This window comes from Lemur catta, chromosome 19, assembly GCF_020740605.2.
Source record: "Lemur catta isolate mLemCat1 chromosome 19, mLemCat1.pri, whole genome shotgun sequence".
Lineage (NCBI taxonomy): Eukaryota > Metazoa > Chordata > Mammalia > Primates > Lemuridae > Lemur > Lemur catta.
In genome coordinates, this window is record NC_059146.1 from 25,264,244 (window position 1) to 25,290,038 (window position 25,795).

The 25,795-nt window shown below is 52.1% G+C and overlaps 1 protein-coding gene across 1 annotated transcript in view; it reads right to left on the reverse strand.

Annotated features, from left to right (window-relative positions):
* Positions 1-6,481: 6,481 nt before the first annotated feature.
* The window catches only part of ARHGAP35 (Rho GTPase activating protein 35), a 113,009-nt gene continuing 93,695 nt past the window's right edge, over positions 6,482-25,795 (reverse strand). Inside the window, exons 4-7 of the mRNA XM_045531335.1 lie at positions 17,826-17,903; positions 16,087-16,218; positions 8,768-8,873; positions 6,482-7,474 (exon numbers count right to left, since the gene is read on the reverse strand). Of these exons, the coding sequence (XP_045387291.1) occupies positions 7,117-7,474; positions 8,768-8,873; positions 16,087-16,218; positions 17,826-17,903 (674 nt within the window). The 3' untranslated portion in view covers positions 6,482-7,116. The remainder of the gene's footprint in view (positions 7,475-8,767; positions 8,874-16,086; positions 16,219-17,825; positions 17,904-25,795) is intronic.

Below are 25,795 nucleotides of genomic sequence, written 5' to 3' on the forward strand. Positions count from 1 at the left end.
ATTTTTATCTTGATCACTGAGTTTTTTTATGCGTCCTATTAAGTTTTGCACCCAAGGCAAGTGCCTTGCTCGCCGGCCCCTGATCCCTGCTCTACTCCAATGTCACCTCCTCGGAGAGGTCTTCCTGACCACCCTGAACAGCAGCCTGCTCAACAACTCCAGTTCTCCTCAATTCCTTAATCCCAACCGACACTGGCTGCACTAGTTGGCTAGGTTCCTTCCACTGGGATATCAGCTGCCGCAGAGCTTTTGGTTTTGTTCATGGCTGCGTCCTCAGGGCCTGGCACAGAGTAGATGCTCAGGAAATATATGTTGAATGGGTGAATACAATCTGAATAAGTAACACAGGAGAAAAGTACTCTTAAAGAACTTTTTTTTTTTCTTCCCCTTTGAAAGCAAAGGAATCCATCCTGGTCAGGAGTCAGGAGGGCTTTGCCTATGAGAGTCCTGGAGCTGAAATCTGAATGAATAAGGAGGAAGGACAGTTGCAGGAGGGAACAGCACATGCAAATGGCCCAAGGTGGGTGGGCTCACGGGGAGTCCGGGCAGCTGGGATGCAGAGTGCAAGAAAAGGCTCCTTGGGAGGCTGGCAGGGCCTATGAGCCCTGGTGAAGAATTTGGACTTCCTCTAAGGGCACTAGGGAGCCCTGGAGGGTTGTTGAGGGGGAGCGGCATGGCTGGATCTGAGATTTGGAAAGCTCCCTGTGCCTGCCCCATGGAGATGGGAGACAGGGAGTGAGACTGGAGGCCAGGAGGCGGCCAAGAGGGAAGCTGGGGCAGACATCTAGGTGAGATTGGACCAGAATGGTGGCAGGAAAGCTGGAGGGAAGTGAGCTGGTTACAAAATTGAACTTGGAGGTACAGTCAGTTGACAGGGAAGGGGGCCCCAAGGAGGCCTCCAGGGTCTCTTTGGCTTGTTTGGGAACCTGGGGAATGGGCAGATTTGGAGAAGGGGTTGGAGTTTGGCTGTGGTTGTGTCACAGTGGAGCCCCCCAGCATGTCACAGGCAGGTGGATATGAGTATGGTGTGAAGAGACTGAGGTCTGGAGTCACACGGGAGGGGTGAGCTTATATTGCTAGATGGAGCCTCAAGTCAAGGGCAAGGGCAAGGTTGAGACCACCTCAAACTGCCTGAGGGCCTGCCATGCACAAGGCCCCTTGCTGGGCATCCTGGGAGGGCATATGGGGGACACAGGACCTGTCCCCCAACGCTCTCAACGTGGGTGATGGCGGCTGAGAAGTACATGTATATAAGTACGTGAGACTTGAACAAGAGCCAGAGAAGACAGCTTCTGTCAGCACTGGACCGGTGTGAAAAGGGTCAGGGAGGAAGTGCCAGGGGAGAGAGGAGGACTGGCTTGAAGAACAGGCTAGAAACTGCTGTGCGGAGCTGAGGACGGAGGAATTCCAGGCAGAAGGAGCTGCTCAAAGCAGAGATCTGGAAGCAGAGTGAGATTAGTTTTCACTGTGTTGAGGAGCCGATTACAGCGGGGGAGAAAGGCAGGCTGGGTGGAGGGTGCGGGGCTCCGGGCGCCAGCTCCCGCTGACGGAGGCTGCCCGGAGGGGCGTGTGGGTGCCCAGCCCCGTGGCAGGAAGTGCTGAGAGCAGCTAGCCACGTCTGCTGTGGGCACAGGTGCGGACAGTTCCCACTGCTGTCACAGGTAAAGCAAAGGGCAAGGTAAAGGGCAGGGGCTATTCAGCCTGTGGGGGTGTCTATCAGTAGAGTCCCGGCGATCTGGGACTGGCGCCTGTGCTAGAATGGGGACAAAAGGAACAGAAAAGCAGGGGCTGCAAGTGCTATTCGGGAGGTGGGCACAGGGAGCTCAGAAGCAGTAAGGGGACAGGAGGGAGCAGGGGACAGGGCAGATTCAAGCCTGGGTGATGGGAAACAGGGAAGTGCTCCTAGAAAAAAAAACTGTTTTTCCCAGGGTGCGCAGAGATGATGTGATTTGCCGGCGAAGCTTCTTTGGGCAACAGCCCACTTTCATCCCTGGAGGCACTGTTCTGGATGATGCGGTGACAGCGGCTAACTCCAATGAGGACAGATGTCCTGCGCTTTTGCTCCAGAGCCTGGCAGGGCAGCACGAGGCGCTGAGTCTGGCCTTTGGATCTCCCTTCTCTGCACGTGAGCCCTGACCCTCTCCCTGGGGAGAAGGGCCGAGGTGTGCAGCCTCCTGCCCCTAGAACACTGGAGATGGCCACCCACCGCCCTCCCCTGCCACCCAGGAAGCAAACCCTGACACTTGCCCCAGCGTGACACTGGGGACTGGGAAGGACTGGTAGCCCTGCCTGCTGGGGCCCGTGGGAGGGGCTCTCTGTGGAGTAAGGTGATCTCAGGAAGCAGAGCTCCGTGCGGCCGAGGGAAGAAGGCAGGTGCGCCCGGCCCTGCGGGAGGCTCCTCGGCCGCCCTGGGAGGCGCCGGGCCCCGCGGGCAGCGGCCAGGAGGAGGGGGGCCCCCTTCATTTCTCTCAGGTTTGGTTTTTTACAAGATTGATTTATTAACTATGATACATATCACATAAGGCCTTTTCAGTTTTTTACACCATTCCCATTGAGACAAGTACAATACTTTGTAGCAAATACATGATTTTAAAAAACAAAACCAAACGAAAACACCTCAGTCAGAGATGCCTCAGCCTTAGGTTGAGGGCCGGCCATGCACTAATCAGATTGGAGCCTCAAAAAACCCACGACGTGTTTAAAAAAAAAAAAAAAAGTCTGGAAATTAAGCAAACATTCCTAACACCAACTAGAGGATGTTCTGGTTAAAGCCCCTAAAATACAAAGAAATAATTGTTATACTTTCTTTACATACAAGTTCTCCACTTTTGCTGCAAAACAGAATTTTGGGCACACAGCCAGACTACTAACACATTTCAATACCATTAATATGTTTTTGTTTTTCTCAGGAAACTGAAAATATTTGTTAATTCAACATATATAAAGATCATTTAACATGTGAAAATACAAGTACCAGAAAAATAAGCTGGCAGCAGCACTATTCCAAATTTTCAAACAAGTTTTATTCCCATACAATTCTGAGACATTTCCTTTTTTTTTTTCCTTAAATGTACATAGGGAACATGATTCTTTTTAATGCAAACAATAACTTACGCCCTGTCTCGACTACAGTGAAGTGTAGCATATCGGGGTGTCCGTCCGACGCGGGGGGCTGCTGGGAGGAGCCCGCAGGCAGAGGCCGCAGAGATGGCTCCAAGAGGAGGTAAAGGAGGGGCAGGGGCCTTCTCCAGTCAGCACAGGCCTGGAGGTGACCAAGTTCGTACTCTACCTGCACACAGCAGCCCGACCCCGCCTTGCTAGAAGCGCAGGCTGCGACTCCGCCCAGCCCTTCCTGCGCCTCCTCCCTTGGACACAGCCCACGCTTCCAGGCAGACACCCCCACTGCGCGTGAGTTACGGAGCGAATGAACCCGGACCCCCCAGCAACTTACCGGAAGCCCTGCAGCTTCCCTCTTGGAGCAGCAGCGACTCACAGAACCAGCCCTTCATGGTGGGGGCCTTTCTCTGCCACCAATCACTACTTTTTCTAGCCAAAGCCCCCAAAGCAGTGCCCTTCCTCTCACAGGAGGGGACAGGAGTGGAACACAGCTGGAGATGACATTTGATAATGAGATGCTACAGCCGGCCTGTCCAGGTTTCGGGGTCCTGTGTGCGGCCAGAAAGCCTGGTGACCTAGGGGACTCTGTGACAAGTGGACGCTGGCCCGGACCAAGGCCTCCCTTCCCTAAGACCAGCAGAAGCTGCAGCACAGGGGTGGGGAAGGAGGGCTCATCCCCAGTCCCTCCCCGTCACCAAGCTGCTCCTACGATGTCATCCTCTGTCCACTGTGGCAAAGACAAACATTCCGCCGGGAGAGTCTCACCCAGCAGCACACCTCCTGCCTTAAGCAGACGAAAATCCAAGGGGGTTGTGGGGGTGAGAGAACAGGAAACAGGAGCTCTGAAGCTCGTGTTCCGTGTTCCTCCTGCAAACGTCTAGTGATGGGAAGAGCAGTGTGACAGAATGCAGAATGCATGGTGTGAGATACCCAATGGGTGACACAAGATATGCCACCTAGCCTTGGCTCCCTGTCCTCTGTGTCACCATCAGGTGTCACAGGGGCAGTCTTAAGCCCACCATGGAGGCGCCGTTTCCAGCAAGCACGGTGTCTGCTCCCGCTGGGCAGGGGCTGGCTGACCTGCTTGCCCACTGGGACGAGGCCAGTGCCTGCCGCCCCCGATCTGAGCTGTGTGCCACTCCCAGGACGCTCACCTGTGAAAGCACTTTCCAGAGCTTAAGCCCCGGATGAAGTGAGGGGTGGGCGTCATTCTGTTTAAGGCCAGCATGTCCCAACAGACCCCGGGACACTCTCTTTGTGGGTCCCATCCAAGTGCCCATTTGGTCGGAATGCTACCCTGTCTAGAAGCTGGAGTCCAGGCCCAGTGCCGCCACTACTGGCAATGACAATTCAGAAACGACTGACACGTCCTCCGTCCCTCAGCCCAGGAAAGCAGACAGTGAGCGCTGAAGAGTTAGTGAACAGAAACAAGAGGAGCCCCTGGAGCTTCCTGGGCACCGTGCCCCCTCGGGGCGTGAGCCCTGGCAGGCCCGGGGCAGGCAGGCTGGTCCACCCGCGCTGGCTGACGGTGCTGTCGCACTGGGGCCCCCCCAAGCCTGGTTTCTGGTACTTTCACAAGGGTAAGGTACAAAGCACAGGTGTCCTCACCGTGCTGTCCCCATGCACCCGGAGCAATCGCTGATGACGCACACCCATCTGCGCAGTCAGGGGTGAGCCTGCAGCGGCACTGAGGCGGCGGCAGTATTAGACCGGGCTGAGGGAGGGGACTGGGCTACTTTTCCCTCTCTTCACACAGGGATGGCCCCAGGCCACCCCTATGGTTTCCCTTCCACCCCACTTCCTCGAAGAGCTGACTGGGTAGTGTGACCAGAGAAAGGTGGATGTTAAATAAATGGAGCAATTTCTTCATCGGCTGCGGGCTCAGGGCCGGGGAAATTTGAGAGCCGGAGACAGTGTCTGCCAACCTCAGCCAAAACTAAACACAGACGTCCCTCCAGCCAACCCGGGACCCAGGGCCCCAGGCACATCACCAGAAGACAGAAAAGCCCATCATCCACATTTACATAAGACACACCTGTGCCTCGGATTTCATTTGATTTGTGTTCTTAAAGAGGCGGCAGGCTTGCAAGGGTAGTTTAGTGTTTCCATGCATCTTCTTCCCCATCAAGAAGCAGAGACAGAAAGACAGTAGCTCCTCACCCAGAGAGCGCTCGGGGCGCGAACCGCTCAGGACGTGAACCGCACCGCCCTCCAGCCGCCAAGGGGCGGCATCCGGGCCAGGGCAGCCGGAGACCGCCGGGAGGCGGCGCAGAACATACCACAGATGATGCTTCTTAAAGTGCAACGAGCCCCAAGGCCTGTGCGGTGTGGGGCCCTCTCCTCCCCACTGCCCCGCGCCCAGGGTACCTTAGTGTCAGACTGTTTAGCTGCAGAGGCCACTGCCCAGCCGTGAGGATGAAAATGTCAGGAGTGGGGGCAGCCACTGTCTGTCGCAGCCCAGCAAGGCTGCAGTGCTGGGGGCAGAGGCAGGGCGTGAAGAGGCCCAGTGGAAAGACCCGGCCAGGGCGGTGGGATGGCAGGCACGGTGCCTCTGTGCCTTGAGCTCCGCTGGGCCAGCCAGGGCCTGGAAGGGTGCCCCATGAGGGTGCCAGTGGACCATCATTCCTTCAAAGTGCCCACACCCAGCCCACATCCCACGAACACCCCTGCTGGCAGCTTTCCACAGCTGGGACGCAAGGATTCCACCAAACACTAACCCACACCCCAAGGGCACCTGGCACCCCCCCACCTGTCCCCACTCCCCGCCCATGCGCGCGCACACACACATGCACTCAAGTAGCGTTTCCGTAGCAGTGCACCATGCACTGTGCCCCGCCTGCTTCCCCAGCCCTCCCCGCCAAGGGCTCAAACCGTCTTCTTGGAGAAAAGGGGATCTGATGATGAGACCTAAGTGGGACCCCAGCAGGCTCTCCGGCCACAGCCCTAGGCATCCTGGTTCTGCTGTCACAGACACAAGGGCCACCTCCACCTGCCTGCCTCCCAGCAGAGGTGGGAGGAGAATGGAATCATTCTTGAGGTCTGTAGTTTTCTTTCTGTGGTTTCTTCCTTTTTAATTGTCGGAGGGTTTTTTCCATTTTTCTTCCAGTGTTCCTTTGTTTTAAGGGGAACGTATCCAGAAACGCGCGCGTGTGTGTGTGTGTGTGTGTGTGTGTGTGTGTGTGTGTGTGTGTGTGTGTGTGTGTGTGTGTGTGTGTGTGTGTGTGTGTGTGTGTGTGTGTGTGTGTGTGTGTGTGTGTGTGTGTGTGTGTGTGTGTGTGTGTGTGTGTGTGTGTGTGTGGAGTCTGGGGATGGAGAGGAAGTCACGCTCGGTCCAGGCATGACGCTGTCCTCCTGTTGCTCTGATCTGCTCTGCTGGTGGGCAAACGCCCTCAGCATGTACCTTGGGGAAGCAGGGCTGTGGCCTGCGTGTTTTAAGGAGGTTGCTAGCCAGGCTGTACTCCCCATTGTGGGGGTGTGTGCAGAAGAGACAGGCAAAACAAAATGGGTAGTGTTCTCTTCAGGGGCTGCGGGCCCCGTCCTGGGGCAGGCCTGAATCTCAGAACATCCTCCTCCCCTGGCAGAGGCCAGGGCACTGTCCCAGTAATAGGCTCTGTACAAGCAAGGGGTGGACGCCCTGAGGCTGGTGTGCGTAGACAGGCAGGCAGATGGGGGAGCTGGTCCAGGGAGTGGGGAGCAGGTGGAAGGGCACTGGAGCCACTGCCTGACTAGTTCAGTCCTCACAGGGGTCCAAGTCAAAGGACAGGGCCCCATGGCTGCTGCCTGCAGCCAGCCCCAGGTGTGCAGCACTGGGCTGGGGCACCTGACAGCCCAGCCTGTGCAAACGACTGGCTGGAGCTACCGCTGAGGTCTTGAGCACATGATGGGGAGAGGGACGCTTGCCCTTGCCCCTGCCCCAGTGGACTTGGTTTTGTTCAAGGCCGAATGCTACCCCACCAAAGAGAGAAGACCGGTTCTCCTGTTGCCCCTGGCCTCAGCAGCTCACAGCGTGTGCTCGGCTTGAAGCTGGGAGGGGAGCAGTGGCTGCATAGGGGACTGGGGGGTGGGTGGAGGTGACTGGGGGGGCGAGGGCTGACTCGTGACAGGTGTGGAGGTGAGGAAGGGGACGGTGGAAGCCATGGCCGAGGGGGAGCTGGGCATGGTGCCGGGAGGCTCACTGATGGGGCGATTGTAGAAGAAGAAGGGGCACTGCTGGATGAAGAGTTCAATGATTGTCTGATAGGTTCGGGTGGCCGTGAGGGCGTCCATGGTGCTGAAATCAGGTCTCATCAAGGTGGGCCAGAAGCAGATGGAGAGGTTCTCGCTGGTCATGAGATTCACCTTGTTGTTGTGGCTGACTCTGCAGGTGACACCAAACTCATGGTCAGAGCAGCGTGGGACCCCAGCCCACTGTGCTCGCGGTCTGTCACCCAGGCTGCCGCCCTGCCTGCCTACCCTCCGCTGAGAACCTGGGCGCTGCTGCGAGCAGAAAAGGTCATGCGCAGCTGTCTGTGCCCCTGCCCTGCACTGGGAGTCGGGCCGAGGCCCTCCGTGCCTTCTCCTCTCTGCCCACGTGGCTCCATGTAGCAAGACCCGGGGAGCTGCCTGGATGCCCTGGCACGGGGAGGCCCTCACAAAGCCCTGGGGGTGGGGGGACCACTCAGGGACTCACTCACCCAACAACCAACACGGGTGACAATGCTCCGCCTGTGCAGAGAGGGAGGGAGTCTGTGTGTGTCCCAAGCCAGACATCCATAAAATACCGCTTTGTCAACAAATGTATTCTGTGCATGAATCGATGTGGGAAACAGTTAAAAGGGCTTCCTGACCGCAGTGGCTGGCGCTCGCTGGACTGAGGCTGGTCTCTTCCAGAGCACACCTCTCTTGGCACAGCGTCCTGCTACACGCCAGCTGGGAAATATGAATGCTGGAGAGAGGACTTTGGGAGGCTCTTAGGTTTTTTGATTCAGGTGATTTCTGGGGGCATGAGCACCAACCAGAGGCTCTTCTGTCTCTGCTAGCTTGGGGAGGTGGCTTGTAGGCTCTACACAATGTTCCACAGCCCTGCAAGCCCAGCCAGAGCTGGCTGCACTGTCTGATGTTGGGCACACTTGGGGCCATGTGGGTCTCCCTCAGACAGAGCCAGGCTGGAAGCCGCAGGATGAGCCAAGATGCTCCTCTTTTTGGCGGGGAGGGGACAGGGTCTCACTCTGTTGCCCTGGCTGGAGTACAGTGGTGTCACTGTAGCTCACAGCAACCTCAGACTCCTGGGCTCAAGTGATCTTCCTGCCTCAGCCTCCTGAGTAGCTGGGACCACAAGTATGTGCCACCACACCCAGCTAATTTTTCTATTTTTCTGTAGAGACAGGGTCTCACTCTTGCTCAGGCTGGTCTTGAACTCCCGAGGTCAAGCGATCCTCCCACCTCGGCCCCCTAGAGTGCTAGGATTACAGGCATGAGCCACCGTGCCTGGCCCCAGGGTGCTCCTTGTGCAGTGACGCAGCTGTGCCCCCGAGGAGCTGACCAGCACCCCACCTCTGAGCCACTGCTGCCAGGCTGAGGACGGAGCCTGGTTCAGCCTCATTCAGCTTTTGATCAACCCTGGCTGTTGACTTTTAGAAGGAAAAACCAACCAGAAGGCCCTGCAACCTACTTGTTTAGGTGAGAGATGACATATTTGAAGACTTCGTGGTTTTCCTTTGGAAATTTCTTTAATACGTCTTTTAGGGCATGTAACTTCTGCTCCCGGTCATTGATTTCTAAGGAGAGAGAAAACCAAAGTCTTTCATGAGGCTGAGGCTGGTGGGTGTTCTGTGGCCCAAAGCAGATACCAGGCAACTGGTGGAACCGGTGGCCTGGTGGCCCACTTGGGGCATGCTCTCTCGTGGGCTGTCTCTGAGGGCAGCCCAGGGCTTTTAGATGAGGCCAACCCCACTCTTTCCCCCAAAGCCTGTGCTCCAGGCTGGCACACCTGGCAGTGGCATGGGCCCAGAGGCCGGGCCTACCTCCGTGTCCCAGGCCCCCACTGAAGGGCGGCACTGTGTGCCTGGGGCTTCCTAGTCCCCACCACCCGAGAAGGAACAATCTAGAGAGACTGCACCATAAAGAACACCATTCTTTGCTCATCCGGTTGCCCATGGAGACAGGCATCCCTACCCAGAAAGCCTGCTTGCTTCCTGACCAGACAGGCAGCCGCTGCCACCCACCCACGCCAACAGGCCTTCGAGGGAGGGAGTCCGTCATGAGACCAGGGCTCTGTCCTTTTCCTAGAGACATAGGGACCCTCCATACATTTCCCTACTGGAGGAGCTGATGGAAACAGTGGAGGAATTCTTATGCAGTTCATCAAAAGCACCATGCACCCCCTTCCTCTGCCGCCCACACTTTATCCATCGCGGAATCCTAATGTCCTGGGAGAGGGAAGACAACTGCCCTGAATGAAGCATGTAATCCACGCCGGGCCCAGTTCAGTCAGTGTCCATAATCCTACAAGGCAGGGTTTTTTGAGATTTTGAGAATCTGATGCCAGAGACATCTCAGGGCTGGGAATCAAACCGTGCCCAGCTGGCTGCAGGGCATGTGCCCACAGGGCTCCCCGGAGTCCTGGCTCCCCCATCCCTGGGTGGGGCTGGCCTACCTTGGCTGGGAGAGGTGGCCCAGGATGGTGAGGCAAAAATGTTCCAGAGCCCACCTGGAGTCACAGTTGGCCACAACACTTTTCTCTGTGCATGGAGAGATATCCCTATTTTGGACTCCAGGGCTCAGAAAAACCACAGGAGGGTCTCATGAAGGAGATGGCAGCTGTCTCACAGCTAGTGGTCATGGGGGTGGGTGGATGGCTGCTAATGGGTTTGGGGACATGGGAATCTTCTGAGATGGAAGAAAGCTCTGGGCCCTCTCTCCTACCTACACGCACGTGCACACTCCTGCCTGAGTCCTGGAGGTTCTCCACTCCCCAGACTGTTCTTTAGGAAGCCCATGGCCTCCTGGTTAGGAGCCTCTACGGCAGATGACATGCCCAGAGGGTCACAGCTGAAGGCGCCACATGAGGAGCCTGACAGGAGCTAGGCTCGGAAGGACAGACAGGATGTCAGTGACGGGGAGGGCTGGGCAGGGAGGAAGGTCTTAGGACGGTCCAGAGCCCAAACCCCGATTCAGGTGGTCCTGGGTACAAATCCTGCCTCCAATACCAACCATCTGTGTGACCTTGGGCAAATGACACCTGACAGCCACCTTGCCTGTACAAGGGGCTGATGACAATAACCCCTTCACTCAGTGACACCACACAACTAAATGAAGAGCTCACGGCCAGACACAAAATAAGCACGTAGGGGCCAGTCTGACCTGGAGGAGTCAGTGGCAGGAGAGATGCAGAGACGGGAGGGACAGAGATTGAGGCGCTCTTCTGGCAGCCTAATGAGGATGAAAACAGGTGCATTTCTGGACTTGAGAGGATGACTTGATAAAAGCAGAGTTTTAGTAACATTTTTCTGTTAGAAATGACTAAAAAACCATAGGAGCTAATTATGTGGAGCTATGATCTGATTCATTTCTCTGAACCCAAGATTTTTTTGTTTTGTTTTGTTTTGAGACAAGGTCCTGCTCAGTCGCCCAGGCTGTTGTGCTGCTCAGGCTGGTCTTGAACTCCTGGCTCAAGCGATCCTGCCACCTCAGCCTCCCAAAGTGATGGGATTACAGGCACGAGCCACTGCGCCCGGCCTCCAAGATTTATTCTAAGGGTTCTACCTCAAGGATATACTCTCTCTGTGGCCTTGAGTTTTAAAACCCTTTATTATTACATTTAAACAAAAAGTTTACCTAAAAAAATAAACTGCTGTAGGGGGACACAAGACTGTATTAAAAAACACAAGAAGCATGTGTGTGGCTCAACGTTTCACTTAGTAAAATAATCATGCCTCCTTCTAGATGTGAGTTCGGCACAAGAGGGCACAGGTCTCTCCGTAGGTGCCTGCACGACACAAACACAGCTGTGTTTGTTTTATTATAATTAGGCAGTCAAGTCGTAGCACCTTTACTTAAGAGCCGAGTCTCACCGGGTCCTCCCAGCTGGAGGCAGGAAACGGGGCTGGCAAAGCCACTGTCTGCCAGGGATGACCCATTCTCCTTCCTGTCCGAGGAGAATCAAGGAACGTTGTTTCCTTTCTTCCTTAGGGGGCAGGGGAGATGAGGGGTAGGAGTTACCGAGCCTGCTTAGATAATTCATGGACCACCCTCAAGAATTCCAGCAGCCTTCTCCACGCAGCACTTTAGGCAGTGCCTAATGAGGATCTAGATGGTTTTTTCTTTTTTTTTTTCTTACAGACAGGGTCTCCGTATGCTCCCTAGGCTGGTCTTGAACTCCTGGGCTCCAGCAATGCTCCTGCCTCAGACTCCTGAGTAGCTGGGACCACAGGCACGAGCCGCTGTGTGCAGCCTCCTCTCGTTTTCTCGCCCTTTCCCTGCTCACTGCTTGGTCCAGGAGCTCCTGAGTACTGAGAAGCATCAGGAGGTGGGTGGGAGGAGGGGGGAGGACATCAAGGAATCCTTCTAGTCGAGTCTGGGCCTGTGTCTGTAGCACTAAAAACCACCTCAATCTTGTCAATGTCCTTTTGACTCTACCCTATTTACCTCCTCAGTCAAGAAAAGCTCACCCCAACCAGTGCCTCTCCGCTGAGAGACCTACCTCAGGCTCCAGCAGGCAGCCTTTTCACACCATAAAAACACCAGCGACTCTTACTTAATAGATGGTGCTAGAATGCTGGCAGGACGCACAGCTGCTCTTCATGCAGCCCTCACCAAAAGCTCGAGTGGAAGGTGGGGCCGGGTGTTACCCATATGGTGGCTGAGAAACCCATTGAAGAGGCCAAACCAAGGCCACAGGCTGCTGACAGGGAAGATGGAAGGGGACCCAGGCCTGCCCCCAGCTCAGCCCACCTCCTCTAGACCCCCGGCCCGCCCTAGTGCTGCAGAGCGCTCTCTGCCTGCAGAAATCCTTGCTGAAAGGAAAGGGGTTGGGGGCCTACAGCGGGCAGGCCTCACTGGCCAGGACACCGTACTTTGAACTTAGGGGCCAGTCAACTGGGACAGCAAGAAAAGTTCAGGGGAGGGATTTTTGGGCCAGCTGAACTAAAAGTCTGGACGCAAACTAGGCAATTTAGAACAACTGAGACCCCAAGAACTCAGGAGGAAGAGGGGGGCCACTAGGCCCTTAGGGACTAGCTTGCTACACCTCTCACAGTTCAGATACACCACGGCTCAAAAAGTAAAACTACTGGTCCAAGGTCACACAAATTTGTGGCAGGGACCATGATCCCAAACAATGTTTTCACACCTGGCTGTGTCACAGCTTGGAGCCCTGGCACCCAGGCTACCAACCAAGCTCTAGGCCTGAATCTGCTGCTGCCAACTCAGTGCCTGGAAGGAGACCCCTGCTGGGCTCTGACCACCCTGTACTCCTTCCTGGATCACCAGAAAAGCAAAAAGCCTGGCTCAGGGTCACAGCCCTCAGGGGTGCAGGAGGCACGCCCACTGTGCAACGTCCTCCTCCCCCAGGTGTCACACTCCAAGGCCACAATCTCATTCTGCTGGGCCCAGGATGGAATATTCAGGCTGTCCTTCTCCTGGAGGCATGACCTTGCAATAACCTGTTCAGTGTCTCCTGTCCCGTGTACTCGTCTGTCCACTGCCATCTGTCCCTGTCCACATAGGGCCTGGCACATACTGGTATCTGGGAAATTAACAAACCCTGTGCTCAGCTGTGAGGAGCACACCCGCGCCCTCAAGCAGACTGCCTCCCCAGACAAGAGGAGGGCAGGATCCCAGAATCAGCAGTGTCACAAGGCATCTTGTGAACAAGAGCCCAAGGAACAGCAAGACCTGTCTGCTTGGCGACCTTGGCAGTTAGTCATTAATTATCTCTAGCTTAAGTTGTCTCATCTTCAAATGGGAAGGGTAAGAATAAGCTGGCAGCCTGCAGCACGTTTGGGTCATACATCCCTCTGACAATCTCATGAAAACCACTGGTCTTCTCCCTAAAGAGACTGAATCTCATGAGCAGTTCTAGGGGATTAATGAGGACTCTGGAGCCATAGGTCCCTAGGCACAGACCCTCTAGTCTGAGATGGAGCCAGCTGTAGGACCCCTTCCAGCACAAAACCCGAAAGGCAGGGCCTGTGGGGACTGGCTGGACCAGAGATTCCAGACAGGTAAGGGACAAGGGTGTCATGAGAGGAAAAGGAGAGAGACAGGGCAAGAATGATTTTGAAGGCGGGGGTGAAGTGTGGGGCAAGATAAAATGGGCGACACGAAGGCTTTTTCTCTGCCTCCTGCAGTCAGCTCAGGTGCCACCTCCCCCACGAAGTCCCCTTCCTCACTCTGTCCTCACTGGGTGTTTTGCATTTGAAGCTCAGCTTGCTTCATTCTGCCTACAGATCACCGTGTACTGAGGGAGGACAGGTACTTAAGCCCCAAATTGTCACTCCCTATCAGTGTGACCCTGAGGACTGTCACCTACGAGAGCCTCTGTTTCCTCTTCTATAAAATGGAGATACAATACTATCTACCTCAAAGGCCACTGTGAAAACTAAAAAAGATCAGCTGTGTAAAGCACACACCTAGCAGAGAGCCAGGCCGGGCACCCTGCGACCACACAATTGGTGTGGACTATGGCTACTGCTGCTATTTATTTCTGAATCTCCCATACATTGGTCATGAATGTGGCAGGAAAATAACTGATGAATAATCACAAAAATCTGTGGGTGCTGTGGGTGTACCCTCAGCAGCGTTCAATATTGTGAAATTCTAGAGCAAACAAACCGATTTTTGATAGTGATCTCCATATCTGTTGTGATGGGATTTGAAACCAGTTCCAAGGCGTGAACACACACAGACACAACTGCTCTCAGGCATTAAGTCGAAAGAGCTGGTCAAGTTGGTGTTGCCATGGAAACCCAGCCAGTCTGGGAACAGCCACTTTGGGGCACGACAATCTTTGTTCCATAATGTCCCTTAACACTAACTTTTGCACTGCCAGTTATCTGTGGCTCAGTTAACCCCACCCCCGCAACATACACAGCCCCGCTCTTCAATCAACTGCTTTGGCTGGGAGGGGTGCCATGACAGTAAGATATACTCCTCTCCCAGCCCCTTCTTGTCAGGTTCAAGACAACGGAGCCCCAGCTGACGAACGTGGGGCACAGGAAACACACAATGGGAAGAGGAAGCAGAAAACCTCCACCCTTTTCCAGGCTGCTGCAGTAGCAGCAGCAAGAAGCCACATCCTCAGCAATGGAAGCCGCTGATTCCCTATCAATAGCACCTCCCTCTCCTGCCCCCCAAAACAAAAAGATGGCATGTCAGCAGTTCTTGCAGAAACAATGGGATTCTGTTGGGTGCCAGGGTTCCACAGGCCTCTAGATGGCGCCAAGTCAAGACAAATGTGGACAGGAACCCAGGGCTTCCAGCAAGTTGGGTACCAGCCCACACCTTGCTCTGTTTCTAGCTTCGGCTCTGAGACAAGCTCAGGTTAGGGTGAAAGAAAGCTGGCTCCAGACAGAGATTTCCCCTGTCATTTCACATCTGGGCCAGCCTGCAGCCTGCTGGAGAAGCGGTTGTTGGGACAACCTCTATCATCAGACGGCAGGATCATGGCAGGATCATGGGAGAAGCCTACAACGGTCCCTGACTCTTGTCTTCAGAAGGCAAGGCAGCTCTGTGACAGTCCCAGGAGTAACAAGCTCTCCTGCCCCATCCCTGGTGGGCTCAGGTGAGTTAGGAGCCACCACCAATTCCAGTCAGTGAAGACCATGTGGATAGAATAAAGGGAAGGTGGCACCAGGCTGTGGCAGCAAACATCACAGGAGATGCGCACCCTGGAAAGGTGACCCTGGGGGCCCCTGAAGCATTTAGGCTCTGACAGTGGTACCTCCACAGTTCAGGAAGGGGCTTCCTCAGCACCTGTTTCCCTTGGCTATCACTAAGAGTCAGTGACCCAGGATTTAGAGCCACACCGATTCTGTGACCTCTTTAAAATTTCTGCCCACAGTATCAGCCTTGTGAGTAAACTGTGCTTGTTTAAAACTCCCTCTTTTGCACTGGGCAGTGACAAAATGAGACTAATGTCCTGTGGCCAGAGGAACACATCTCCTCTTCCCCACCCCAACTGTTGGGTCATTGGGTAGCTGCGATCCCTGGGTAGTGGGCAAAGACACTCCCTCCTGCAGCTGCACAGTTACAGCTGCTTCTAGGTCTTCGCCTACCAGAGGTACAAAGTAGGAAGGCTGTTGTGGCTTCAAAGGTAGTAAGTGCCACATGGCAGAAGCTCTGAGGTCAGGCGCCCTCTGTGGCACTACACAGAGTCCAGGGAAAGGCTGGCCACTGAGAAGGCTCACCCACACGATGGACAAACACCTCCAGAGAGAGGCAGGCCAGGGCAGGAACAGCTTTAGGGCAAGGGGGAACAGCATAGAGGTGGCCGTTAAAACCAGAGGTGCTAATCTGCTGCAGCACCAAGTGATCACCTGGCCACTGGAGTTGTCCCTTTCCCTCCTGAGGCTGGCTTCCAAAGAGGCTGTATGGCCCTAGATCACATATTAACTTCATAGGGACAACAGTAGGAAACTGGGGGCAGGGAAGGTTAAGTTGGCCACAAGCAAAGGAGCACAGACGCAACTCAAGTCTGACACCACCAAAACCATGCTCCTAATGAACAAGAGTTTGGGGAGAAACCTGTAACAACCCCCAGATAAGCATCTATGGTCTACAAAAGTTGGGGCCCAATTTGCAAGTCACCTTGGTGTCATCTGGTTCCCTTTCCTTCTGTCCTTCAAACCTCAATTCCAAGAAACAGAGTGTCTGTTCTGAGGACAGAACCCACTCTTGGGTGCCACATCTGTCTCCCTCAATGCACCCACTGCAGGGTCTGTCTGCGGTGCTGTCAGGGGACCCCACGCCACACGGGCTGCCAGTACTCACTGTGTGCCTCCACCAGATCAATCTGCATGTTGTACGGGACCAGGGGGTCTGGCAGTTCTGAGAAAAAGCTCTTCATGGCACCAGCCACAGTGTTCACTGTAAAGTCTTTCTCTGCCAAGTCCAGGTTGTGATCTGAAAGGAAGTCGGGAAAGTGAGGCCAAACCAATCTAAGCTTAGCAGAAGCCAACAGGATATCTTGGGGCATGGGAGAAGCTAGAGAAACATCCAAGACCCACGGATGCTGCCCAGGGATGGCCTGGAACCTGGGCAGGGACTCTGGACTAACAGGGATTGGAGAGGTGGTGGCACCCTTGGGTGCTGCCGAAATGATCTGTGAGATTCACACAGACGTAGGCTGACACCCAAGATCTCTTTCCGAGGTTGCAGAATTGCCCCTCTCCACTGCCCTTGAGTAAGGAGTTGTGCCCCTTTACCCTGATTTTCTGTTTCCTCCACTTCCCCTCATCTGGCTTTGACGTGCTGCGAGCTCTTCCTTGCTCCCTGCCCCATCAGGAAAAACGGAGGAGGCTTTCCCTAAAAGGCTGGCTTACTTCTCAGGTGGGTTACAGAAACGTTACCAACTGTCTTGCCTGCTGCCTCCACCCTTGTCGCCTAGGGTGGCAGGGCAAATAGACTCATTTTTCTCTCTGGCCCCTCCTAGCCAATGGCACCACTGACCCTTGTCTCTTATTTTCCTTCTCTTTATATACTTTTATTGCATTTCTGATTATGAAGAAATCATCTACTGATGGACATGACCAGTTTCCATTTTGGGGGATATAAGCTGTTCCAGATTCTTGTATATGAACAAGTGCATCCCCAATGTAGGGCTCTAGCCTCACTGTGACCTCATGTCTCCTATCCCACAAGACTAACAGGTGCTTCCCTCTCTTGTGTGGTCACCTCTGCCCACTGCCAGCTAGCTGTGTCTGCCTGTGGTGCTGCCAAGTGCTAGGGCTGCCCACCTACCCACGTCGGGGGGTGGGGTGTCCACTGCTGGCTGCGCCACCTCAGGCCCAGCCGCACGCTGCGTCGGGCCCTCCTGTGCTCGCCTCCCTCCCTGGACGCTGACAGCTGGGAACTTGCGCTGCTCCAGCTCTTTCGCTTCTGGGACCAGTGGATGTGGCTTCTCATCTCACAGCGTGGCCACTTCTAAGAGTCAGAGTTTGGCCGCCTGGCCACAGGCCTCTCGAAGCTGACCTAGCTTAGGAGAAGGGAGTCCCTGCCGAGAGCCAGTGTAACTCTTGGAGTTCAGCTTGGGAGTCTGGGTCCTAAAGCTCAGCCAAGCACAAAACATCCCCTCGCTTCCTCCCGAGCCGGCACTGAGGAGGGCAGCGGGGGTTACTTCTGGGGCTCTGGCCAAACAGGACCAGCATCTCCACCCAGCTCTTGTATCACGTGCCCACAACTACCCCTGCACGGCCAAAGGAGGCAACCCCCTTAAGAGGGGTTTTATGCATAGAACGAGGGTCAGGGCCATCTAGAATGGCGTTTGTGGATGGTGATCTGGGGCCTACTGACTCGGGCTTGGCAGGGACGCTTGTCCTTCTCCGTGACACTGGGACCCCAGAGGCAAAGCTAACAGGGATGACACGTAGTCTCTTTCTCAGTCAGAGCTGGCACCTCCTGGCTTTGGGTCTCTGGGTGGCAGGAGCACCCCAAGGCCCCGGGGGCAGTGCAGCTGTTGTGCCTGCCATGACCGGCTCTGGCTGCCCATGCTCGGCCGGGCTGTGCCTCACCTTGATCGAACTGTCTCTGCAGACTCTCCATTTCCGACTTGTTCCCGCTGACCCGGTAGATGCCTTCAGTGCTCAGTCCTGAGGAGAAACAAGCAGGCGCCTTAGCAGCAGGAACTGGAGGGCAAAGAATGAGGCGGCTGGCCTCCAGGCGAGCCGGGGAAAGCCAGGGAGATTCCACGAGGCACCCACCAAGACAGAGGAGCAGGGCTAAGCACACTTTCGTATTAGATTTTTCTAGATGCACCTCCATTTTCTTTTTCACTTAAGATTTTAAAAATACTTGTTTTGTAGTAAAAATTAAAAGAATATAGAAGCACAGCAGCTAAAAATAGCTTTTGTTCACATTTTAATGTATACTCTTTAATTGTTCATTTTCATTTAAAAAAGAGATAATATATTATTATTATTTTTTGAACAGACTCTCACTCTGTTGCCCTGAGTAGAGTGCAGTGGTGTCATCACAGCTCATCATAACCTCAAACTCCTGGGCTTAAGAGATCCTCCTGTCTCAGCCTCCCAAGCAGCTGGGACTACAGGCATGTGCCACCATGCCCAGCTAATCTTTTGCTTCTACTTTTGGTAGAGACGAGGTCTCGCTCTTGCTCAGGTTGGTCTCGAACTGCTAAGCTCAAGCGATCCTCCCACCTCAGCCTCCCAGAGTGCTAGGATTACAGGTGTGAGCCACCTCACCCAGCCGATAATACTATATTTTAACCCACTATTTTCACTTATAAAGTACATTGTAAACTTATTCTAATCATTAAATGTTCTTATTCTTTGACAACATGTTTTTGGCTGTGTGCAGTGGCTCACTCCTGTAATCCTAGCACTCAGGGAGGCCGAGATGGGAGGATTGCTTGAGCTCAGGAGTTCGAGATGATTCTCCCTGAGCAAGAGTGAGACCCTGTCTCTACTAAAAAATACAACACTTTTTTAAAAGACACCAAAGTATACAATAACTTTAAGAATAGTCCTGTTGTTAATCATTTAGGATCCTCCAAGTTTTCATTGCTAGAAATAACTCACAATTTTGTTTTCTTGACAACTAGTAAATTTAACGGATTCTTGGAAATACGTATTTTCCTACTGGAGTGGTTCTTACTTACCTGAAAGATGTCTTTGAATATTAAGTAACTATGTTAATGTTATATACATTTTTTTTTTGCCCTTTTGTTATGTGTCTTCTAACTTATTTTACTGAAATTTTTGATGTACATAATTCAAAAATTTTAAGTTTTCAAGACTAGCCATTTTCTTAATGATGTCTTTCTCTGTTTTTATGCATAGAACAGGCTTTTCCTATTTCTACATCAGATATTCTATTCTCTCCTTCTGTCATTAAAAAAATCATTTAACTCTGTGATCATTCTGGAAATTATTTGGTGTAGAATGTGCAGTAAGGAAAAAAAACAGTAGTAAACATCAATTAAATAAATTACACAGAAGAATATAAAGTATCAAGTGAAAGACTGATATTCCCCCGCTCCCCTTTGCAGAGGAAGGCTATTCACCTTGGAGTGGATTTTAAGCACTGTCTACTGAGTCCACTCTCCCTGTCCTAGGGAAGGAAAGTCCACTATATGCCACCAAAATCACAAGTCTAAAGGATGGTGAAACCACTGCAAAAACCAAGCTGAGATCTCACAGCTAAAGCAACCTCAGGGTCCCTTCTGAAGACCATGGCTTTGAGCAACTCTGACTCGCTGAAGGGGCATCGAAGAAGCACCCTGGGTACCACCACTGAACACCAGAAGTAGCGTGGGCAGTGGCGAGAGGACCCAGGCCCTGACGTCAATTAGGCTTCTGAAAACCAAGTGTTTCAATATCAGTTATCACTGTGATTGCTGCTTCTGGAGAGGCAGCCATCAGGCAAGATAAGAGCAATCGGCCTTTTTCTGGGATCCCAGACTGGTGGTGGGTGAACTCTGAAAAACAACGGAGCAGAAGTCCTCCATTCCCTGGCTTAAAAGCTGTTAACTGCACAAAGGCCTTTCACCCCAGAGAAAAAGGGGTTAATGGACTAGTCCCAAGGACACCCTACTGTGCAACGCTTAGTTATAAAGTAGCTGCCATTGATGCTGTACCCTGGGAGAAGTGCTGACACTTTCCAAATCTGAGTGGTCACTACGTTGTGCACTGAGCTGGGGACTTTCCCATACCAACCTACCATTCGCTTGCTTACTAAATGAATGACGATGCCATTAATCTTCTACACCTTATGGGAGGAACCACTGAGTGGGCAGAGAATACAGATGAGAAAAGCGAGGTTCAGAAAGGTGAGTCCTTGCCCCAGATCACGTAGCTGCTAAGAGGTAGAGTGGTCTGAATCCACCGCCCCTGCCACTCATCTGCCTCCACACTGCTCTAGAAGATACCTTGGCTCAGGCTTATGCTCCTTCACACTCACCCACCAGGCTGGGGGCCAGACCACAGTCATCCCCCACCCCCTGCAGAAGCAGCACACCTGAGTGAAGCCCACTGGGCAGCTTCTGAGACGGTTCTCTCCGACCCTGCTCACCATCCCTTGCTGGCACATCTACCACAGACTTTTCTCTGTGACTTCTCTACACTGTTCTCAGACATGTTTAAACTTTCTACTGATTTCACATCTCAGGTGACACATCACATGCTTACACATGAAATCACCCACATCTTGGCAAGCCCTGGGTATGTGTCAGCAGGCTCAAGTCTTTACCCACTAGTTTCAAAAAAATAATTATTTTCTAAGTTCTTTTCTCTTTCCCTATCAGCCCTTCCTAATGCAAAGAAAGTGATGGTACAAATGGCAGGAGCTTAAAAAGTCCTTATTTTTAGTGCAGCAATGTCACGGTTCCTGAGTCGCAGTCTGGAGAGGCGCTCTCTGAGCTGCAGAAGATCCTGACATCCTCGAGCCACTTGTTATCTTCTGGCCACCCTGACCCTCAGAGTGGACAGAGGAATCTCTGCATTGCCTCCTAATGGCCACCTGCCCCAGCACCAGAGGGCAGAAAACAAACATCACATCAGCGATCTGGGAATTATCAGAGGTGTGGGGGCCTGTTGGAACCTCACTAGATAGATTATCACAAAAATGGAAGCATTTGAAAGCACGAGGCTAGCTCTAGAGCATCAATTAATCATCAATTTAGTATTTCCTGTAATCTGGGGACATGTTTATTTTATGAAATCCCATTTTAAAATAGCAACGCGGCTGCGTTCATACACAATACCATGGCATCATTTAGGAAAGATATCATTTTGCTTGGCTAGTGCAATTTATCACAACTACTAATTAGACATCAATTAAAAAAAATAAAAAACTCGACTGCTGACTGTAAACACCACGAAGGCTGCTAGTGAACGGGAAGCTGGCAACACAGGTGACAACTAGGACTCAGGCCAGAGCATGGGCTGCTTGCCAAGGAGACTGAGACCACAGCAGAAAAAGGGGCAGAGTCTTGGACCAGGCCCCCAGACAGACATGCTGGATTCCAAGGGGTTTGTGTCGTGGGACACCCATAGACACACCCGGAAACACTCTAGGGGAGACCTTGGCTTCTGTCTGCCAGAAGAAAGCGGAATTCTTACCAGCAGTGACGCCTACCTACCCCCCATGTCTACGGCTGCCCCCACCCCCAGTCCATCTGAGAGAGCCTCAACCTTAAACTCAGAGGCGTCCTTACCTACCAGAAATCTCCAAAGGCACACTTCACCAAAGCAAAGTCTTGGCTATAGACCTTTTCTCTTTCTTTCTTTTTTTTTAAAAGCCCTACCGGTTTCAAATATCTTCTATATGTAAGTTTTTTTTTTTTTTTACTTGGGAAGTAAAATTTTATTCTACAAAATTTACATTTGTTGTATATGATGTGTGTTTAAGTTAATCTTTTGGAATAGAACAAGAAAAAGCTCAGAATAGCCAAGGTCACAATCTTCAAATATCTGAACAACCCCCATGTAGAACAGTTTTGTTTCAGTAGGTCTAGGGCACAGAGCTATGACAAAGGATGTAAATTACAGGATGGCAAATATTCTCTCAATATGAAAAATAACTATGATTAGCCACAGCTGTCATTCATTAGAAAGGGCCTGAGTTTTTTAATCCCTTCCTCACTGGATAACTATCTGACTGCGAAGCTGTTTAAAAAGATTAATATCTGGTCTAGGAAGATAACTAATAACAATAATGATAACAAAGCACTTACTGAATGCTTACTATGTATGAGGCACACAATGCTGAGTGTTTACCATGCACTTTTACAGTAGTTCTCACAATAACCCCTTAAGATAGATTATTATTAATCCCATTTTACAGATGGGAACACTGAGGCTAAGAGGTAAAGTAACATGCACAAGATCAGACAGCTAGTGGAGTTGCACAGATGTGATGTAAACTCTGAGTCTAATGCCTGTGGTTCTTTTTCTATTATGTTCTAAATCACTAGTTCTCAAAACTGAGCATGCATCAGGACCACCTGGAGGGCTTGTTATGATACACCTTCCAGGGCCCCACCTACAGTTTCAGATTCAGTTTAGAATCTGCATTTAATACACTCGCAGGTGATGCTGACGATAATGGTCAGGGAACTACACTTTGAGAACTGCCGCTCCAGAAGATGGCCCAGGCCTCTAAGGTCTCTCTGATGCCTGAATTCTATGATTCAATAAAATCAGGGGTCAATACACCAGGCAAAATAGATACCACATACTCAAGAAACAAAGCAATTCCAAAAAATATGAAAATTGCTGCTTTTTATATGTAAGCAAGCCCTTATATGTTAATCTTTTAACCATGACCATGTATGACTTCCACAAAAATTCTTTAAAAATAGCTGACAAAAGCAAAGAGGCCTTTTTCTTTCTTTCAATAAATATTTACTGGGCATCCACATGGCAGGTAAGTTCCTTTACAACGCTTTCAGGCTTGTCTTCCTAAAAACTACTTCGGTGACACAAGGTTAGGTGGCCCACCAGTGCGAGCCGGTGAGGCCTTCCCGCCGGGCTAAGAACCAGCATATCTCACCCCTACGACTGCCCTGTCAGAGTCACAACTGCCACCCGGGGCTCCTGAGGACGCCTATGGCACTTGGCAGGACAGGCATGAGGGAAACGGATGGCCGCCCCACAGGCGCTTGGACAGCGAGGGGGAAAATCACCTCCTGCCCCGGGATGGGCCTGATTTTCTGAAATGTCCACATGATTCATTCCTGGATCCTAAGCAAGCCCTTCCCAGCACCAGTGTCTCGGCTGGAACCTGTTCCACTGTCGGCCCCTGGCAGGCTTCGCCTCTGCTCGTTGGTACCAGGACTCAGTTCCTCTGAAGTTTTCTCTCTAGCAACAAACCGATACTTCCTCCAAGACAAACTCAGACTCGCTTATTTTTTCCTTTCTGTATTTAGATACAAAAACTCAGCACTTCAGTCCTTCAAAAAAATTTAACCGGCGCTGCTAGTACTCTGAAATGCCCCACACCAGACAGGACTTAGCTGGCAACTTTGGGCAACATTTCTGGAGGCTGAAAGCATCTAATAAACCACTCCCCTTCTCTTTTACAAGGCCAGAGGGGTGCTGAGAACTCAGGGAGAGAAGGAAACTCCCTTGGGCATCAAATTCAAATTCAGTCCTTGAAGACTGACTTCTCTAGAAGAGTTAAGAAGCCCTTCTTTTTGGTCAAATGAGAATAGTGTATCTCCAGTGTATCTCCTTTGGAGGACCACACTGTGGCACTCCCCCACCCTCAACTCAAGGGCAAATGAAAGGGGGAGGGGACAGGAGAGCATTTAGGTCAAAATCAAAGCAACTGTCTCCATATCCTTCTGTGTACAACAGAGGTAACAGTTCCTAGCTCACCCAGAGGTGGCACATATTTAATGAGACCCTAGCACGGCACTTAGAGAGTAGTGATTATCCTAATGATCTAAGTAGAAAGCAGGCTGGAAAGCAGGATGAGCACCCAAGTTTTGCTGTTGGGGAGACACAGGTTCGAATGTGACCTTCACCTCCCCTCATCTGACTGTACAATGGAATAAATGAGATAAGCTATGCAAAACCCACTGCATAATGCCTGCCATTATTTTTTCATTTTCTATACTCTGAACAAGCCTCAACAACAGCACCTGCCTGTAGGCGTGGCCTGTTCTGAGAGCTGGGCCAAAACAAGCCAATCTGCAGAAAAATATTTTAAAACATGCATGGGCTTTGACACCAAAGCGACCTGGGCTCTGATCTAAGGCTGGGCTAAGCTGAGTGACTGAGAATAAATCACCTCACCTCTCAGAGAATTAGAATTCTCATCAAAGATGGGGTAACAATACCATTAATTAATTCTTTTGAGATGTTTTGATTATTAAGTGAGATAACACATATGAAAACAAGTAGTACCACAAATGGATGGCACACTGAAATAATAAGGATAATAATAGCTAACTTTTGGCTGAAGATTTACTATGTGCTGTTCTAAGCTCTTCACTAGAAACATCACAGTAAATCCTCCCAATAATTCTTTGAGTTAAATATTACTTTTATTCCCACTTTACAGATTGCAAATGGAGGCTCAGAGAGGCTAAGCTGTTTGTCCAAGGCCACAGAACTGGGTAAGTGTTAGAGCCCGGATTTGAACTGGCTAACTCAAGTCTCTGTCTCAGATGACGGCACGTTTAAATGTTATGCTACTACCCCCACTGTTAGCTCCCTGTTCCCTTCTCCCTTCAATATGATATGTAGGACGCATCCCATAAATGCCGGAATCATTACAGATTATAAGGATTTTCCAATCCTCCCTTGTTTATCCGGTCAGATGCATCACCTCTTCATTCACACTACTCAATTTTCTCTTCTATGAACTGGAGGATGAGTAGGTCTGGCCCAGGAAGAATGACTGCCTCCTCCCCACACAGAAAGCAGCCGAGGGCAAGTTTCTGCCGAAGTTCTACTACTGCCAGCACTAAAGAGTCCCCCCAGCTTTCCCTGCCGCCTTCCTGCTTTGGATGTGCTTGGAATGATTTTCTGGCTTCTCTCTCACTGGCACACTCGGGTCACCCTGGCCCCTCCCGTGCCCTTTTGTTAGCTGTCTTCCCCGGGTAATTCCCCCGTCAATCAAGAACTGCTTCTGCCAATGCCAGACTTTTCTCCCCATGACAGAAGGCCACTAATGCTCTATTACGATTGCTTGACTGGGTGTCAGCCCTGGAAGTAGGCACTGTGGCTTTATACATCCCCAATGTCATTGTATGTACACACAGCCATGTCATAAATCGCAGGGCTGAGGAAGGGAGAAGCAAGCTGGAAGGGAAGCGCTGAACACATCACACCAGGTCTGGGGCATCATATGGCTCTAGCATCTGGCGGATCCCTCATAAGCTGCCCACTTATTTCCTGCCATTAGCTGTGAAGTAGGGCTTCTGGACCCGCTCTGCGCCAAGCAAGGGGCTGTTTTCCCCATGACTTTCAAGAAAATGCCCCACTAGCTGTGTTTAAGAAACCACACTGAAAGTGAACTTTAGGCCGTCCTGGAACTGATAACCCTGCCTGTTCTGGAAGGGAGAGGAGTGTGACCCACAATCGAGGTGAGCAGACCGCACTGTGAGAAACAGGAATAAACGTTCAGAGCCAGGAGCAGCTGGGAGACCCCTCCTGCCAAGAATGCGAGACATCCTCTGGGCTCTGAAGTGTGACTTCACCAGCGCACCCGAGCAAGCCCAGTGGCACAGGGTGATGGCAGTGTGACTCAGAAGTGGTAGCACCACAGTGAGGGGTCTCACTGGCTAAACAAAGAGCTGCCAACAAAGAAACAGCCCGCAGGCGCACTCCATCACCAAGGCTACCACCACCACCACCTCCAGGAGGACAACCTCAGCTTCCTTTCCACAGCAGGCCCCAAGTGGAGAAACCCCTGGAGGGCACGGGCAGATTCCTCCCAAGCATTAATGAGGGCACAGGTTAACTTCCTTCAGGTCCCTGATTCCCAGTGACCCACAGAAGGATGCAACGATGTC